Source organism: Colletes latitarsis, chromosome 4, assembly GCF_051014445.1.
Source record: "Colletes latitarsis isolate SP2378_abdomen chromosome 4, iyColLati1, whole genome shotgun sequence".
In the NCBI taxonomy this organism is placed as follows: Eukaryota; Metazoa; Arthropoda; class Insecta; order Hymenoptera; family Colletidae; genus Colletes; species Colletes latitarsis.
Window position 1 is genome coordinate 40331994 of NC_135137.1, and position 16347 is coordinate 40348340.

Consider the following 16347-nt stretch of genomic DNA (forward strand, 5'->3'; position numbering starts at 1 on the left):
TATAGCGCGCAGACGCTCTCGAAAGAAGAAGATATTACACGTAAGACGTGTACATGACAGCAAAGGTACAACGGCATGACTGGGTCTACAAAGAACCATATTCTCCGTGAAGCTTTCAGCAGAATGGAGAGAGCCGCTCAATACGGAAAAGAAGTTCATCAGGAACAAAAAGTTACGACGCTTCTACGGGTTTATCTATTCCTTAATATCTAAACATTGCTCGGAACTTACTTTCGGATAAAACGTCGGGCACGTAGATTAAAAATTTCGTATATGCTGGGCGGTATATTGGGTTAGATTTGAAATTTAATAATAGATCAATCGTTCGTGCCGAAGAAAACATTCTGAGGGGAGAACTCGGTTTGCAACAACATTTTCTGACTTCTTACAGGAAGAACTTCCTCAAATATCGAGTTGGTTTTCGTACGAACCTTAGAGAGACATTTATTTTATACGAGTGTAAAGTTTCAAACGAGTCGATCCGTTCGGTTCTGAGATATTGCGCGAACGAGCTTGAAAAACACTATTCCGGGGGAAAAGCAGAGAGGCTGGCTCAAAGTCCTACAACTTCGCCCATACTTCTAGTTTCACCATAATATTTCACAATTATATTCCTTAGACCAAATTCATCGAAAATCGCCCTTCCCATTACAGTTCTCATTTTTCTGGCTCTTAATTAATTTCAATGACCAAAATCGGTTCGAACTACCGTACACGGTTGCTCGTTGTTTCCAAAGGAACTATACCAACTTCCTTGTTTAGCAGCTTCGTCGAAAACAGCGCCCGCGTTTGCTAATAACTCTACTTGGCAACCGATTTTCCGGATATTGATTACATTAACATTTGAGCCGGGTTTATGTTAATTTGACCGGAGCTGCGGCTACTTGGAAAAGCGCTTAAACGGGCTACGAGCCCGCAGGAACCGAACCATCGGATATTATTTAAATATTTCTGCATCGGCACTGTATCCGTATTACTAATTTCCCTTCCATTCGCTAACATTTTTGTTAGCCGGCGTACAACAAACCCGTTTCAAACAGTATATTTTTAATAACGAGAGAATGCATTTGGGATCCCGCGTCGGCAGAATAGTTTTGTTTTCCCGATCGCCGACGAGTATCGTTCGCATGGGGGGAGAAGAAAAGGGACGAAAATTGATTGGTATTTCGAAACAGAAAATGCTTTTCACCGGCTTGGAAACAATGAATACCGCAGACCACTCGATCCCGACGTTCTCGTTAGGTTTCCATTTTACCAATTGCTTCCTTTGATCTCGACGGGTCAACCGGTTAAGAAAGCAAACGCGGCGGTCGGTGGAAAACAAAGGGCTGTGCACCGCGGGCAAAGTGCGTTCACGAAACTGGGAAAAGCTAGAAAGACGCGCAAAGGAAGCGACGGGTAACTCGTGGTTTGCGTGAAACGTACACTTATATACGCGTACATATTGGCCCGGTAGTCGTTCCAGCCCTCGATGCCTCTCGCGGACATATTTGCTCCGTTGACAATAAAGCGAGAGATCGTATAGATCAGAGTTATAGCACGGCGCCGGATCGAGCAACTTTTGGTAATTTACTTCCACGCCAGATGGAGAAAGGGGTTCCCGTAGCTTACGAGTGCCCCGGGGGAAGTTTTCTCCTTTATTACAGTTACGCTCGCAGTTACCCGTTACCATCCAGTGCAACGTGTCTACTGTACGGAGGAGGAAAGATCAGCTCTGGTAGGAATTGCCAGTCCCACGGCAAATGCACCCACCGTGGAACACCTAATTTAAAAAGTCCATCGAAAACACGGTGGTCTGTCTTTTCGAAACAGCGAAGAAATCTGAAATTTAGTTTACAACTCTATATTTGCCGTGTAATTAAACTCCAAAACTCTTCACGTGAAATCTGACAATTCCTAAAAGAAAATCGTGTCGAGACAGTTCTCTAGCAACGCCTCGTCATCGATCTTGGATGCGATTCTCGATCGCGCGAACAGTTTAACGGGTCTGGACAATGAGGTCCACGGATACGTCGCGTTGTTCTTTGTCCCAGAAACGCTACGTCGACATACATAATGCAGGAAGGAAGTTTGGAGAATTTACGGGAGTCGGCGTGGCGTTCGTCATCGTTGGCGAGATATCGTAAAGCCCGCGTTACCGCTGGACCATGGGTCGGGGCTGGAACAGCCGCGGGTCAGAACAATGATCGTAGGTGGCCGCAAAATCCCGTTGATCTCCAAGGGCCAGCCTTTAGAACGGGCGCTTGCAGGCGCGCAGGGACGTTTTCCAATATCCAATAAAGGCGAAACCATCGACTTCGCTCGACGAATGTTTCGCTTGGATACGATTTAAAGCGGCGTAGCTTGCAGAAACACGAATACAGTCGCGAATGTTCCGCAACCCTCCCCCGACCGTTCTCCGGTTATGCCTCGAGGTCGAGAGGTATCTTCCTCTTCGTTAACGTTTCCGGAGCTATTTTGAAAACGCTCAGGGCAGAAATTCGAATAAGGTTACAGAAATAAGCGACGGTACCGGAAGACTGACCCGAGCAAACACCGTTATACAGAGCGATGTTTCGCGCAAAGCTGAATCGAAAATATAGACAGTTTCTCTAAAACGATTTTTAACGTTCGAAGCGCGTAGAAAGTGTTACGGTTGATTAAATATTCTATACAGGGTGGGTGGAACAGAGGGTGATTCTATATGTAAAAATAAGTAGAAAGGAAAGAGTGACATCTCTTCGTTGGAGGCCTCGAAATGGTCTTTGAAAAGTCATCGAGCACGCGTGGAATAGAGTGCGACTGGGACTCCGGCGCAAGTAGAAAAAGAGATTAATGGCCAGACGCGACAGCCGAATCGTATTGAATTTCACTTGATCCAGACAAATTTTCACATTCAATTACCTCGGAAACGAGCGAAAACATGTTTTTCATTCCCCTCGACTTATTTTTACATGCGGAATCACGGCCCATCCTGTATATTAAACGTCGATTATATCATAAAGTAAAGTGTTTATTACTTTACCATCGATCTGGTTTTAAAAACGAACGCTCTGAATTTCGCGCACGAAATAGTTAACGAAACTAGAACGGTGTATTCGGGTTTGATTTCGTTCGCAAAGTCCTGTATCTTTTCTCTCCCGAAGATGATCTTTGCCGTGTCCCTAGGCGGGGGGTAGATCACGTATGAATAGAAATTTAGGGCGCTTTCCTAAATCCTAAGATGACTACACGACCTGCTGCGTGGGATTTGTGTGAACCTTGCACGTTGCAGTCCTCCATAAATTCTGCCCTTTCGTCCTGCGCGGGCTTACGACGCGTCAAGTGCCATTGAGAGGGCCACGGCTAGACAGTCTCTCCTGAGAAACAGTAAACTGATATTTCCCCCATGTCTGCGGGGGAAACGCGTATAAATTAAAGCGTGAACGATAATCACGGAATTGAAATAAATCCTAGGGGTACTCTCTTTGTTTATTTTGCATTTAATATTCGGTTAATAATTGCTTTCCCGTGGCGTAGATGCATTCGTTTGTATCCGGATGCTCGTCCATTTCCGCGGGGTCTTTAATTTTCCCGTGTCAAGTCGGAATTCTGTTACACTATGCAACGCGACCGAGAAAGGGAGACAAACTCTAGCGTCGAATGTTAAAAGGAAAGAGAGAGGGTGAGGTCCGACAAGTTTGCTTCGACAGCCAGACAGAAGAGTGTTCGAACGTGGATGGAACTGTAAGAGGATTCCACCGGGCCCTGTATCCTTTACATTTACATTCCATTCGTCACGCATTACCGGGTGTATTTGTAAAGGACTGCCCGATGCGACTGCTTCTACAATTAGTCATTTTTTTTATCTACGTCTGTTTCTTGATTCGCTAAAAACCTGACTACGATAGCCTACTGTTGATCAAAAGTATTATTTTGTATACAGGATAAGTATACAGTGTTCATCAACAAATTGGTATTCTTGATTTTCGTCTTATTTTGGCCTCTAAAATCCCCCATTAAAATTTTTCCCAGGGGTGGCCCAATACTCCGTATATAGAGATATAAAATTTTATCATGAGAATCATAGTATCTATTAGTTCTAAAATATTTTGAAAATTCGCGTGTGGAAACTCTTGTTTGCAACATCCACAATTTCTTTCCAATAGTCGAGGCTGTTTTTCCAAAAAACGAGTACGAAGCTGAAATTTTCCAGAAAAAATAAAACCGCGTATAACAGAATCCCCGTTGGTTAAAACCGTGTATTGGCAGGGTCAGGTGTATACAGGGGGCGGGGGCGGCAAAGTGGTTCGACCGGGCGGCGATTTTACATGCAAAAACAAGTTGAAAAAAAAGAGAGTAATATTTTGCTCGCTCGAAATTTCGTTCCGGAGATAATTGAATTTGGAAATTTGTCGGATACGCGCGCGATTGAATACCATTTCCCCGTCGCGTCTGACCATTAATCACTCTTTCTACTTGCGCGAACGTCCCGGCAGACGCGATCCCCGAAAAAAATATAATTCTATTCCCACGTTCGCGCCTGTAAATTTATCTTAAATATAATTTCGCGTATTCCACGCCGGGGATTACCCTGGTACGTCCGCAGCGAATTCGATAATAAATATGATGGATGAATTGCACGTGGGCGGAGGAGCGTGTGTACTCTTCGAAATCTCAATTAGCGACAGCAGGTAGCTTCGAGGCTTCCCAATATTTTCCGTCGTCGCGAAGAATTTCCAATAAGGCGAAGTATGAACATATTGTATCGGGTAGGAACTGTAATGTCTTTACGACCAAAACGAAAGCACTGGATGAAGATAGACGGACGGGACGTTGGACCGCGATGTTGTTCTTCTGTCGTCGGTTACTCGCGGAGTTTAGGCGAGTTTTATTCCCGAATACGGAATTAAAACTCCAGACTAGGGGCTATTAGGTCGACAAGTCAGTCTAGAATTTGTATTCGTCGATCGGAAAAATTCGAGGAAGTATTTTGACAGCTCTGTTACTAATCGCAATTTTTGCGAACGGGGAGTTTTCTCGTGGAAACAGACCACGTGGACGAGAAGGTACGGATTATCCGGTATTTGAACGGAGGTTGATTAGAATTCACTGGTTTCACTTCGGTTTGAATTTCTGGTTTGTCCCCTACGGTGCTTCCAATCGAATTGGAGGAGAATGAGGCAGAAGCGGATACGATCTTGGACGGTCGTCGTGACTCGAAACGCTACGACTTTCGATGAAGCTCATTGTTCACTTACCAGAGCTATCGTCCATTTTGTGCGTAATCGCTACTTTCCATTCGCGATAGTAAACATAGTAGCCTCCTCTCGAGCAGTGTTTTTAATTCTGAAAGGAATATCGATACATATATTCCTTGCAGAATAAGTAGATTTTCTTATTAAGATCTATTCCGCCCCAATTTCCGTCCATCCGTAGAAAGGACGCGCCATTAGCGATCGACGATACAGTAATTTCGATCGTAATCGTAGGAGACGATCGAAGAAATTTGACTGATTGGGGAAACAGTGGTCTTGGACGAGAGGAAGGGAAAAAATTGTTTCCAACAATGGTCGAGATTTTCCCCGAGCAGATGCTTTCCGTTACGGTCTTCTATTTACAAAATTGTTCCCGCGAGTGGAAACGATCGCCGGGCTCGCTCGACGAGGCGAGCTTGGAACTCTTTTCTATCGAATTTCTATCGAACGGGAGGACGTCCGCGCGGAGTTACGTGACACGTATCGAACATCGTTGCTCCCGATGTACCGCGAGACATCGATCCGGTGTAAACACACTGTCCGCCGATATAGAATCACCATTGTGCTCTTTTCCTCTGTCACCTCTGACGCTTTTACGCGCGCCCGTTCCCATTAGTCCAGAGAAACTCTCCTGTCTCCGCGTTTCGTCCACGATCTCTCCGTGAAGCGCTTTTAATTTGTTCGTACCTCGGTTAACCCTCGAAAGCTCAACTGGATGCACCAGCCCCGCTCCTTACTTTCCACGAAAAATCACGGCAACGTTTTCTTTTCATTCGCGTTCCCCGATTCCCCGTAGAAAAAAAAAGGAGACTCGTAGTTCCATTTAGTTCGTAATACTTTTCTGAAATCGGTAGACGATGCAAGAAATTGAAATATTTCGGTACGCGAGGCACGAAAGTATCGAATCGACGAGTAAAACTGAATTTACGAGTGCGATCTGCACATCGGAATTACTCATGAATTATTTACAAATGTTCGATGCTAAGATTTCGACGTAAATGCTCGTAGACGTCAATCACGCCTACGATAGTCGCGTTAAAAGCAGGGAAATTGCTAACAGTGTCCCAAATATGCTGCACTTTCTCTAATTGTACGATTCTGGTCCGACGAGGGTCGAAAGGAGAGGGTTTTATATAGGTCCCAAAACGAGGGGGGGACGCGGCAAGGATTTCCATGCAAGAAGATCTTTAGGCGCGTTTGTTACGTGCCGGTTGCATCCCGTGAGAACCGACTCCTTGCATTCCGTGGGGTAGATTAGAGTAATGGTTTTTTAAGCGTTTCCTCCGCGAGCGTGAGCTTGAAACTGTTCGAGGAACCGAAAAATTATTCACCGTTCGTAACTGTACAGAACGAGTCTACCAACCAAACTATAACTCTGTTTCAATGGAAGGCAAAAAAAAAAAAAATACAGCGGAACATTTAACGCAGCGTAGCGCAATTTTTTTCCAAAAACTCATCGAAGCAGTTACTTTTTCTGGAGTTACGAAAACCCTTTGAACAGTGGAATATTAAAACGCGAAATGAAATATCAATAATGAATTACATCGTATATTGTGAAATCAGTCTTGAATCACTGTTTAATTCAGAACTGGGAAAATATCCATACCTGGCTTTAGCTTTCACGTCATAAGCCGATGTGCGTCGGAATATAGGGCAATAGCGTGCTTCGATCCTATTTGGAAAACACAAAATCGTCTCTCGTTCGGTCATTATATCGGAAAAATTCTCTAAGCGTCTCTGACATTAGAATATCGTAAAAATGATCGTCGATATGTGTAAGTAAACGAATCCATTCGAAGGGAAAGTTTCTTTAATCGCCTACGTAAGAAACGGCAAAAGCTTTCCCGGCCACCTAATATATTTCGCGTTACTGCCCCATAAATTTCATTTAATTGCCCGTTATTGACTCTTTTTTTGCCAGATGCTGCAGGGGTTGGGCTTTCGAGCAGCTTCAGGTCGGATTCAGGTTAGCTTTAATGAAACTTTTTAACAAGCTTAGCTCTCCAGCGTTAAACACTTGGCGTTGTTCGATGAAGAAATCGTCGCACGTACGTACCCGCGGAACGACCTGCAATTTTCCAAAAAGCATCGGGACTTCTTGCGCTTGTTTCTTTCTTTTTTTTTCCTTCCACCGTAACAAACTGTGCAAACCGAGCGTATCGCGAAAGTTCTTGCGCCGGGGACAGAAATAACCGAGCCAGTTCGCCGTCCAAGTCGATTCGCGACCGAGTTTATAACGATTAACGTTACAAGCGTCAAGACGAGATATTACGGGTATACGAATTTTCCGTGTGCATCGTACGGTCTCCGGGCCTTATCAATCGATTCGCGAGACTAATTAGCAGGCAATTAAGCGATCCGTGGCAGCCAGACGCGCGGCGTTCACGGAATTTCCGTAATAGTAACGTTTATACCGGCTCTCGAGCGTTCTCCGCGTTGGAACAACCCCTGAACTTTGACTTCGCGGGGGCCAATCGTGGCCCGTGATTGGCTCGTCGACTTCAACGGCAGACAGTGAAACGCTTGTCAGTCGACGAGGTTCCACTCGAAGGATTCCCTCGAAGCTGCACCACGCGAGCAGCATGAATGAACTTTTGCTAGTTGAATGTTCCGTTCGATGATGGCCTGCCCGGGACTTTCGATATAATCCCTGACTTTATCAACGCTGTACGTTTCGTGAAAGTATTTTCAACGTCTGTCTACTGATTTACGTTTCAAATGAGAATTTCTTTTAAAACGGTACGAAGAGTTAGTCCAAACAAGTATTCTTTCAGTTGGATCGAACCACTTTAAAAACTAGGAAAAGGTTTGTAAAGAGAGAAGCAATTGGTTTGAGATCTATAACTTTAAAGTAAGATGCGGGGGACGTTTTTTAGTTGTTACAGCTCCTTGAGTATTTAGTCATTTTTGAGAGGCCCTATACAATAATTAATAACTCCCTAAGAAGGGATTGAACTTCGTGTCTGTGGTACGCTCGAGCAATGCTTCGAGAGTACCTGCCTTTGCGGCAGTACCCTTTATAGGTATCAGTTCCACCAACTCTTCGATAATGTCTAAAGTTGAGCTACTTCGGGAACATATACCGCAAGCTGAGAGGTATCTTTTGTACCTGTATTGCTTCTTTCATCGAGCACTATTGAAAAGAACCGGAAATATTGATGGTAGTCTTTTACACTATTTTTCACGTACACCGACGTTTCCTCCACTCGTCGCAATTATCTATTCAATTTCACGTTTTCTTCGCGTTCTTGTTATCGAACTGCACGATAGATCCGTTTCTACTAGATAGTTTCACGGGATAGTAATTTAGAACATTTGGTCTTGTAAGTAGTAAGTAGTAATGGTCCGCGTTGGGTCAGACACTCGAGCCTCACTTTGTGTGCCTCTCGTAAGTACGATTGAAACTAATTTTTTAAAAATGTAGAGAGAAAGAATCGCACGGTTTTATCATCCCCAACGTAGATATAATAATAGAGATAATATAAATGTCGATGGAATCTTTTATTCGGAAAAAGGGACGGTATACACGTGAGACGAGGTGCAGACAAACACAGGACGAGACAAGTAGGACGCAACTGTTCCGGAAGGAGATTCAGGTCGATGAACGGCTCATCACCTGTACCGTTTCGGCCTGGCCAGAAATTTCAGCCGACGGGAGCATTTGGCCTTTAACGCTTTCGGCGAGACCGTGAAAGCATCTTCTCTGACGTCGGTCTCTATCCCCGCTGGTCGCTCCAAAGGCTTCGCCAAGAGTATCGTTCTCGGGGAAGCTACGAAATTAAACACCCATGCATCCCGTCGCTTTAATGTTCGCCCTTAAGGCGGACAAATGGTTCGAAAGAGAATTAATTCGCAGTGGAAAAACGACCGTTTAGTCGGACGCACTGGATACCCCGGACCCGGGTAATTGGCTAACGCAAAGAGTTAAGTCCGTAAACTTATCTCGCGGAAGCGCGGCTGGCCTGCTAATGAAGGAAATTTCGAACGGAATTTACATTTGCCGCGCGACCGGGATCCGATGGAAAAATCCTCCCTTACGCGTACAGAATGGTCCGTCGATTTCGCTCGAAACTACCCCAATTTTGTCGTCCTCTATAATATTTAATAAGTCATTCTGTTTAAAACCGTTTGAGAAGCTTCTCTTTTTAATTCAGACACAAAACGAGAATGGATGTTTGTATCGTCGAAGTAACTTAATGAAGACAAAATCCACGGTTCGTAACATCCGGACAAAGGGAAGGAGCGTCTTATTAAATGTTTTCCCAAGCAGTAATTAGCAGCGGGATCGGTCAATTATTTCTGGCGCGGTGCGGATTAATTACGGGCCGCTGTGGTTGGTGAAACGACCGGTTCTCGTTCGTCCGCTTAATCGTGAAAAACATCGCTTTAATTGCTGGTTGGCGTTTCACGGTTCGCGCACGGAACCGAAATAGAGAAGAAATTAAATCAATTCTCGGGCTAGGCTCGGCGCGGGGGATCTCTCGATAAACTTTTCTTCGACTTTTCGCGAGCGTCGAACTCGCCCCCCCGAACGAGCGAATTTTTTTCACTCGTCTTTTTCCCCCTGTCGTAAGTTTCCTAAGCTCGCGCATCCGGCCGCGTAGACCGCAAATTCGGTAACTGGGTTGCGTCTGAATTAGGCTTGGTTCAGGTCGGGATTAGGGACGGGGAACTCGCGACATTGTTCGTCGTTCGACGCGGTATTTCATCTGATTCGATCAATTATCTATCCTCGTTCGCGGTAGACTTTTGGACAATTTTCCCATTTTACGAAACTCCGAAACGAGTTTCGAGGACGAGAGATAACGCATACGACTGTCTAGACTTCATCAATCCCCCGAATCCCCGCATTTATTTCGCCCTGGAACCGTCGCGGACAAAGACGGGCCATCCTTTCTCGACGTCTCGGTTACAAAAAAATCTCGATGACTCGGATGCCAGGTATAGAGGAAACTCTGACATACTGCGCGGAAGAACTCGGTAATCAGTTCCTTAATCAACGGAGCTATCGATATCCGCGGGGTAGGACACCATGACGAAGAACCGGAGCGCAACGGGAACTCCCTGGCGCGAAACTGCTGTTACAAAAGGAAAGTAGATCGATCACCGACAGAGATAAAACAAACGAAACAGAAGGGCGTACACAGGTGAAGACGGAAAAACTCTTGCTTTTCTTCACGCTGTGTACTACCGACCGCATCAGCGGGATCCTCAGGAAACAAAACGCTAAAACAGTTCTCGCCGAGCGAACGAAAATTGGACAACTTCTCGTACAACTACTGTAATCCACAAAGTACCTATCTCGCGCGAAAAATATCGGTGGGACTGGACAGGGCGCGAACAGTCGCGCTAAATTGGGCTACGTACGCTTAACCGTAGCGGAGCAGTTAATTAGTACAGGCCACGAAACATACCGTTTGATAAAATAACAGTAACGGTTGGAACTCGAGGATATTTTTCCAAGGGGTGCAGGGATACTGGGGGTTCGGCCAACCCTGGGAAAAATTTTAATGGGAAATTCTGGAGGCCAAATTTGTTTAATGGGACTTCGTTAGAAAGTTCTAGAAACATTTCCGGCTATGCAGTATAATTTCGGTGAAGAATTTTTTTCTCGGAAGTACGTAGGATTTCGGGGGTATGTGTAGTCACAAAAAATAATTGTAATTGAGCCCTGCAACTAAAAATAATTTTTCTAGAATGATTTGAAATTTTTTAATTTTGTTGACAAATTTGTTTTACTCGAATTTTTTTCTGGAAAATGAGTAGGATTTCGAGGGTGTGTCTATTGACCAAAAATGATTGTAATTGACCCTTGAAACCGAAAATAATTTTTCTGGAACGATATGAAATTTTTTATTTTCGTCGAATTTTGAGGGGAATTTTCATTCTTAGTCAGACATTGTATTTTCGGTAAAGAATTTTTTCAGGAGTATGTCTATTCACCAAGAATGATTGTAATTGAACCCCGCAACCGAAAATACTTTTTTTTTCAATAACTTTTTAACGAGGTCTCCATGAACAAATTGATATTCCTGATTTTCGTTTTATTTTGGTCTCTAGAATATCCCATGAGAATTTTTCCCCAGGGGTGGCCGAACACCCTGTATGCAAATTCAGTTTTCGCGAATACGAAACCTCCCCGCGCGTTTTCGTCTCGTTCCGAGCCACGGAATCCACCTGACCCGATTTTACCGTGAATTATGACTCGCTTTGCCCGCTGTAACGATAACGGTCGGTGAAAATAGCGCGTTGGTGCAAACGAATTAGCGCGTGGCGCGATGATCGTCGTACCTATGGCCTTTAAAGCGGCCTGACTGACTGCGCCCGGGATCCGTGGCGGTACGATCTCCGGTAGTGTCTTTGGATACGCAATTTCCGCCATACGACTGGTGATGATGTACGTGAGAGCGCTTTCGGGCACCGTGAAAGGATCCCTGACGTCCGGTAACTCTCTGATCAACGGCGTCGCCAGCTCTTCGATCCTCCGCATGTTCACCGGCCTCCATTTCCTTCTTCTGCCCTGCAATTCACCGGCCGTGTATCGATCTCCGTCGTCGAAACGGTACCATTGTTACCGTGTCTTTTTCTATTCCGTCCCTATATGACGGAGCGCGGTACGAGCACCGCGAGGAACGCTCGTTTTTCTCATTTCTCTTTCACGACCCCGTTACGTTTCATCGACGTTCCCCGGCGAATCCGGATCGAACGCGGGTGATACCGCGTCGGAGGATCCCGTCAGCGTCGATCGAGAATCAACGGGGGCTTCCGTTTTCGCCTGGCCAGACCGGCCGGGCTAATAACTTAGAGACCCGCCCTTTTGTTTCTTTCTCTCGCCTATCCCGACTTTCGCGCATCAGGGTTGCATTTCGAGGACGCGGAACGAAAGATGAACCGTCATCTTCGTTAGTTTCGAGCAAATTCGGGCTGATTTCAGCAGTCAGTCTCACGCGAGACCTCAAATCAATTTATCAAAGTTGCGGAAAGAATGACGAAATTTTGCAATTTTCAATTTAAGCTTTTACCATTTTGCCAATCTTGGCTCACCCGTTACGTAACGCGAATACGTGAGCTTGTACGTACGGGAAAGGTCGGTTTGGGTGGCACTTTGGGAGCAGCGAGTTTTTCCAAGAAGGCCACGTGTTGATCCCACTCTTCCGGTTTCACGGCTCTGCGTAACCTGGCCATTATTTTGTTCCTGCAACGAGAGAAATTAAATGGGGGGGGACGAAAATTGTGATGGAAATCGACGTAATGGTATAGCTTTCGATTAATCGTTTCGACGAACCGGGTGGTTCCCGGGAATAACGGGTAAACGAAAGAAGAGGGTACAAAGCGTACGGCGTAGGAAACGGGGAGAAGGTGGCATGCGCTCCCGCTTGTTTGGCGAATTTCGAGACACCCTTGGGCACTATTAATAATTACATCTAGGGTACTCGTGTCTGCTAACTGTTCGCGAGTTGCATACAAAGTTCAACAGTAACGTTGGGTACCTATGAAAGTCGGCATGGAGAGTGGAAAGTCAATAGTCCGTTCTCGCTGAATGGCGCAAAATCGACGGGAAAGACGAATATTTGCGTTTCTGTGATAATTTTAAGCAGTATAATAAACCTGGTCGCTTTATTGGGTTCGTAATACTCCGATCGATTCGTGGTGCGTCGGTGCAACTTCGTTACCGCTGTGCAAACGATCGAAGGCGTACGCCATTTAAAGTGGAATCTCTTTTAAATAGAAACCCTTGACGATCAATGTAAATTAAAAATACTTTCCAGTCAACGGGTGGTATCGGTACAAGTAGGTGCACCGAATTAATTTCTGGCACGAAGTCAGGGAATTCGCCGTCCCTGGCACACACGGAGCGTGAAACGCAGCGAGTCGCGACGCGAGCAGACAAACGCATCCCGGTCTCGCGTTCGTCGCCTAAAAGAAAGACACCGTCGCTTCGCGATATCCAAATCCGACTTTACCAGATCGCATTTGCGAGCGCGAACCGTTCGAAAGACAATCCGATTACGTTCGTTCCCCGTGAGCCATTTTCTCGATTCCCATCGAAAGATCGACTTCTTTCCATCCGCTTTCTGCTCCTGTTTCTACCCTCTGGAGGGGGCAAAGAACCTCACGAAACTCCAACTCGTTTAATAATAGGTTGTAAGCTTTCCACGTTCGATCCCCTATTTCGTCTACGCTAAAGATGTTAATACTTCTGAACAAAATTAAACTGCGTGGATCATCGATAAACACCCGTAGAGAGATCCATCCTAGATGATACACTTGGAAATTATTATTATCGTGATCCAAGATGGTTGGTCTTTGGAACTTACTTCTTCCTCATTTCCCGCTGCTGTCTGGCGTTGCAAAAATATCGGTACTTCCGGTACCGGGAGTTCTGCACCTTCCACAGTAGCTCCATTATGTTGGCCCTGGTCTGGAACCTCATGTTCGCCAGCAGCTGTCTGATCGAGGAACGTGTAATTCGTTAATTGTGGCTCGCGTTCGGTTCAACGCGAAAGAAAATCACCTCTTTTTTGGCAGAGCCAAGTCGACGATGCGTTTGCTACTCTTGGCCTCGAGTGTCTTCGGGTGGATTCGCGGGTAGGGAGGCGGTGCCAGTCTAAGAAGAGGCGAAACTAAGTTCCTTGGTGCAACGAACCTGTTTGCTCGAAACGGTGAAACGATAGCGAGCGAACGCGTAATTACTTACGCAGGATCGTATTTCTTGTTAACGTGTTTCGGCCGCGCCATGACTTTGATTCGCTTCGAGGCGCGTGCACGAAGGGCTGCGCGTCTGATGCCGAAAGGATTCGCCTGAAATATCGTTGGGTGAAAATTAATATAGAAAGTTCGAGAAATTGCACGCTTTAGACGATGTTGTAAGATATCGTTCCTCGCGATTCTCGAACTTCAACCCTTTGCCAGACCAGCCCTTAAGACTCTTTCCATGAAATTTTACGATACAGAGACTTGTAGGTGGAGTTATTTATTTTTTTAATAAATTAATTCGTTTCGCGAACAATTGGAAATGCTTGATTGTTATTCGTTACTACGAGGCGATAAAGTAATTTTTTTTGCTACTACGCGTTTCACGGAGACGTGAAATTCTTCCGCGCATTCGCGACGATATAGACGGAATATTTTACGGTAAATTACTGTCACGCGCCTGTTTCGATAAAGAAATTAAATTGGAGAGCCGGTAATAACTGCGTGAAAATTTGTTCGCTCGCTGTTATAAAGGATTTAACGCGAATGAATTTCGAGGGAAAATTTTGGGAATAAAACTGTAAAAATGATTTTTTCTCTTATTTCGTTGTTCGATCGGAATAATTTCTCGATGTTTGTGCCGGCGCGATCTCGCAGTTTTTAATTTTTACGCGATTACAACGAAAAATCAATTAGGGGAGCTCCGCGTGTAGATTCGGTTCTGCCGCGGATGCTTGCATTTTTGCCCGGCGTAATCAATTTATTGAAAGACGAGGCACAACGAGAAAAATAATGAGAGAGCGTAATCGGAACCCAATTATTTGGAAAAAAATGTAATACCGAAGAATCGATAGCGCGCGCAAAAGGAAATGGATTAATAAAGAGACTCGGTACGAGGGCTGGTTGTGTTAGATTTTAATCCCGGATTCCGCACAACGGAGTCAGGGCTTCAAAAAGTGTGAAAAGGTTCGTATTTTGCTTTGCAACCCCGACCTTCTATCAGTGGCCAGGATATAAACCGGACCCAACCGGTCCAAAAATTGTATTTCTCATTCTACGTCCACCCACGCAAAACCTAGTCGTTAAAAACGGTTTGTCCAACCGTTGTTTGTTTCACTGTTAATCCCAAAACGGTATCGTGTATTTTCGAAACGTAACTAGACCCCAAAATGTTAAATATAAATAAACAAATGTAAACTCCGAGGTGTATTTTAAAGGATTAAAATATCAGGCTACGATCACTCACCAGAAGGTTCAAATTCACCCTTTGGATCCTCCTCCAGTTGGGCTGCGCCAGCAGAGAAATGTATTGCTTGTGGGACAAATGCGCCATGGCGTATTTGATCCTTTCTGCCAGCTTGCGCCCCATTTTTTCACTGATTATTCTCCGTTATCAATTTCCTCGAGTACACGCGTCCGGCCTCTGATTTCCTTTCCGGCCGCCCCTTTCGGATCCTTGCACTCCCAACCTTTATTTATCCGGGACGCTCGACTTCCAGCGGCGCGTTGCAGGTTGTTTAATTAAATTCGCGTTTAATTAATTCGACGATCCGGGCCGATGGCGCGCGCGTTTAAAAACGGCGAAGAAGAGGAAGGGCGGGAACTTGAGAAATTGGGCCAACGACGTAATTTACCAGCGCGAAGCTTTCTTCTGCGTCTAACCCTTAATTTGGACGGCGATGCTGACCGTGGAGCGCGTTCGAAATGGACTGACGGTGTTGCGAGACCTGAAACAAACGAACATTGAAACCGATTACAGCTACGTTCAAGCGTACCCTATGAATCTCCGTCAACACGGAGGCTGTCGATTCCCTAATGCAGAGCTTTTCAGAATATCTCCTCTCGTTGGACTATAATAACGTAGTAACGCATTTTCTCGAGCCACAGGACCCCCTGACCCTATTCGCGCCATTAATTTAGGGTAACCCTGTACCTAAACGATTCTCCCCCTATTATAAAATCGAAATTAACAGCCAGCCTGTTCTCTTTGCCTGTAAATTTCAGCGCTATTTTTGCGCCCGCGATGCAATTTCGCGGGGGTCGGACAGACTGGATCGACAAAGGAGGCAACGGTGGCGGTATTGTGCGACGAATCGCGTTTCCAGGCGAGAATTACCGCGGCGCGAAAATTATTTCGACCGATCCGCGAGACCGTGTAGCAGGCTGGCGGCAGGATAGGGAATTTTCAATTAATAGCAGGTACGGATACGCGGGATAAATACGGTATTCCCCAGGCGCGTGGCGGTCGGCTATTATTCCATGCCCAGAATCCAGCTTTATTTGTAGTCTCCGTGTCGCTGCAACGATCGCTGGTCCCGACAAAAACCCGAACAAAATATGTACAATATCGAACCGCGTACGCGACAATTGCTCCCGAACCTTTTGTCTCCCCTCGACGTTCTCGATGGTTAATGCAATTTTTTTTCCTGGCTAGGGG

General features: G+C 45.5%; 1 protein-coding gene across 1 annotated transcript; it reads right to left on the reverse strand.

Annotated features, from left to right (window-relative positions):
* Positions 1 to 8828: 8828 nt before the first annotated feature.
* Positions 8829 to 15279, reverse strand: Theg (Testicular haploid expressed gene). The gene is made up of 7 exons (XM_076764260.1): positions 15157 to 15279; positions 13915 to 14018; positions 13732 to 13824; positions 13535 to 13666; positions 12297 to 12411; positions 11508 to 11736; positions 8829 to 8986 (listed from the first exon to the last, which is right to left on the reverse strand). The coding sequence occupies exons 1-7, from the start codon at positions 15277 to 15279 to the stop codon at positions 8829 to 8831; spliced, it is 954 nt and encodes a 317-aa protein (XP_076620375.1).
* Positions 15280 to 16347: the final 1068 nt, after the last annotated feature.

What these genes read in the sequence shown, in the direction of transcription:
- Theg (XM_076764260.1), bottom strand. Translation starts at nt 15,279, where the DNA reads ATGGGGCGCAAGCTGGCAGAAAGGATCAAATACGCCATGGCGCATTTG. An exon ending in TTGGCTCTGCCAAAAAAGAG is followed by an intron (nt 13,667 to 13,731) that starts GTGATTTTCTTT and finishes TTCCTCGATCAG; the next exon opens with ACAGCTGCTGGCGAACATGA. An exon ending in CACCCAAACCGACCTTTCCC is followed by an intron (nt 11,737 to 12,296) that starts GTACGTACAAGC and finishes GGTGAATTGCAG; the next exon opens with GGCAGAAGAAGGAAATGGAG.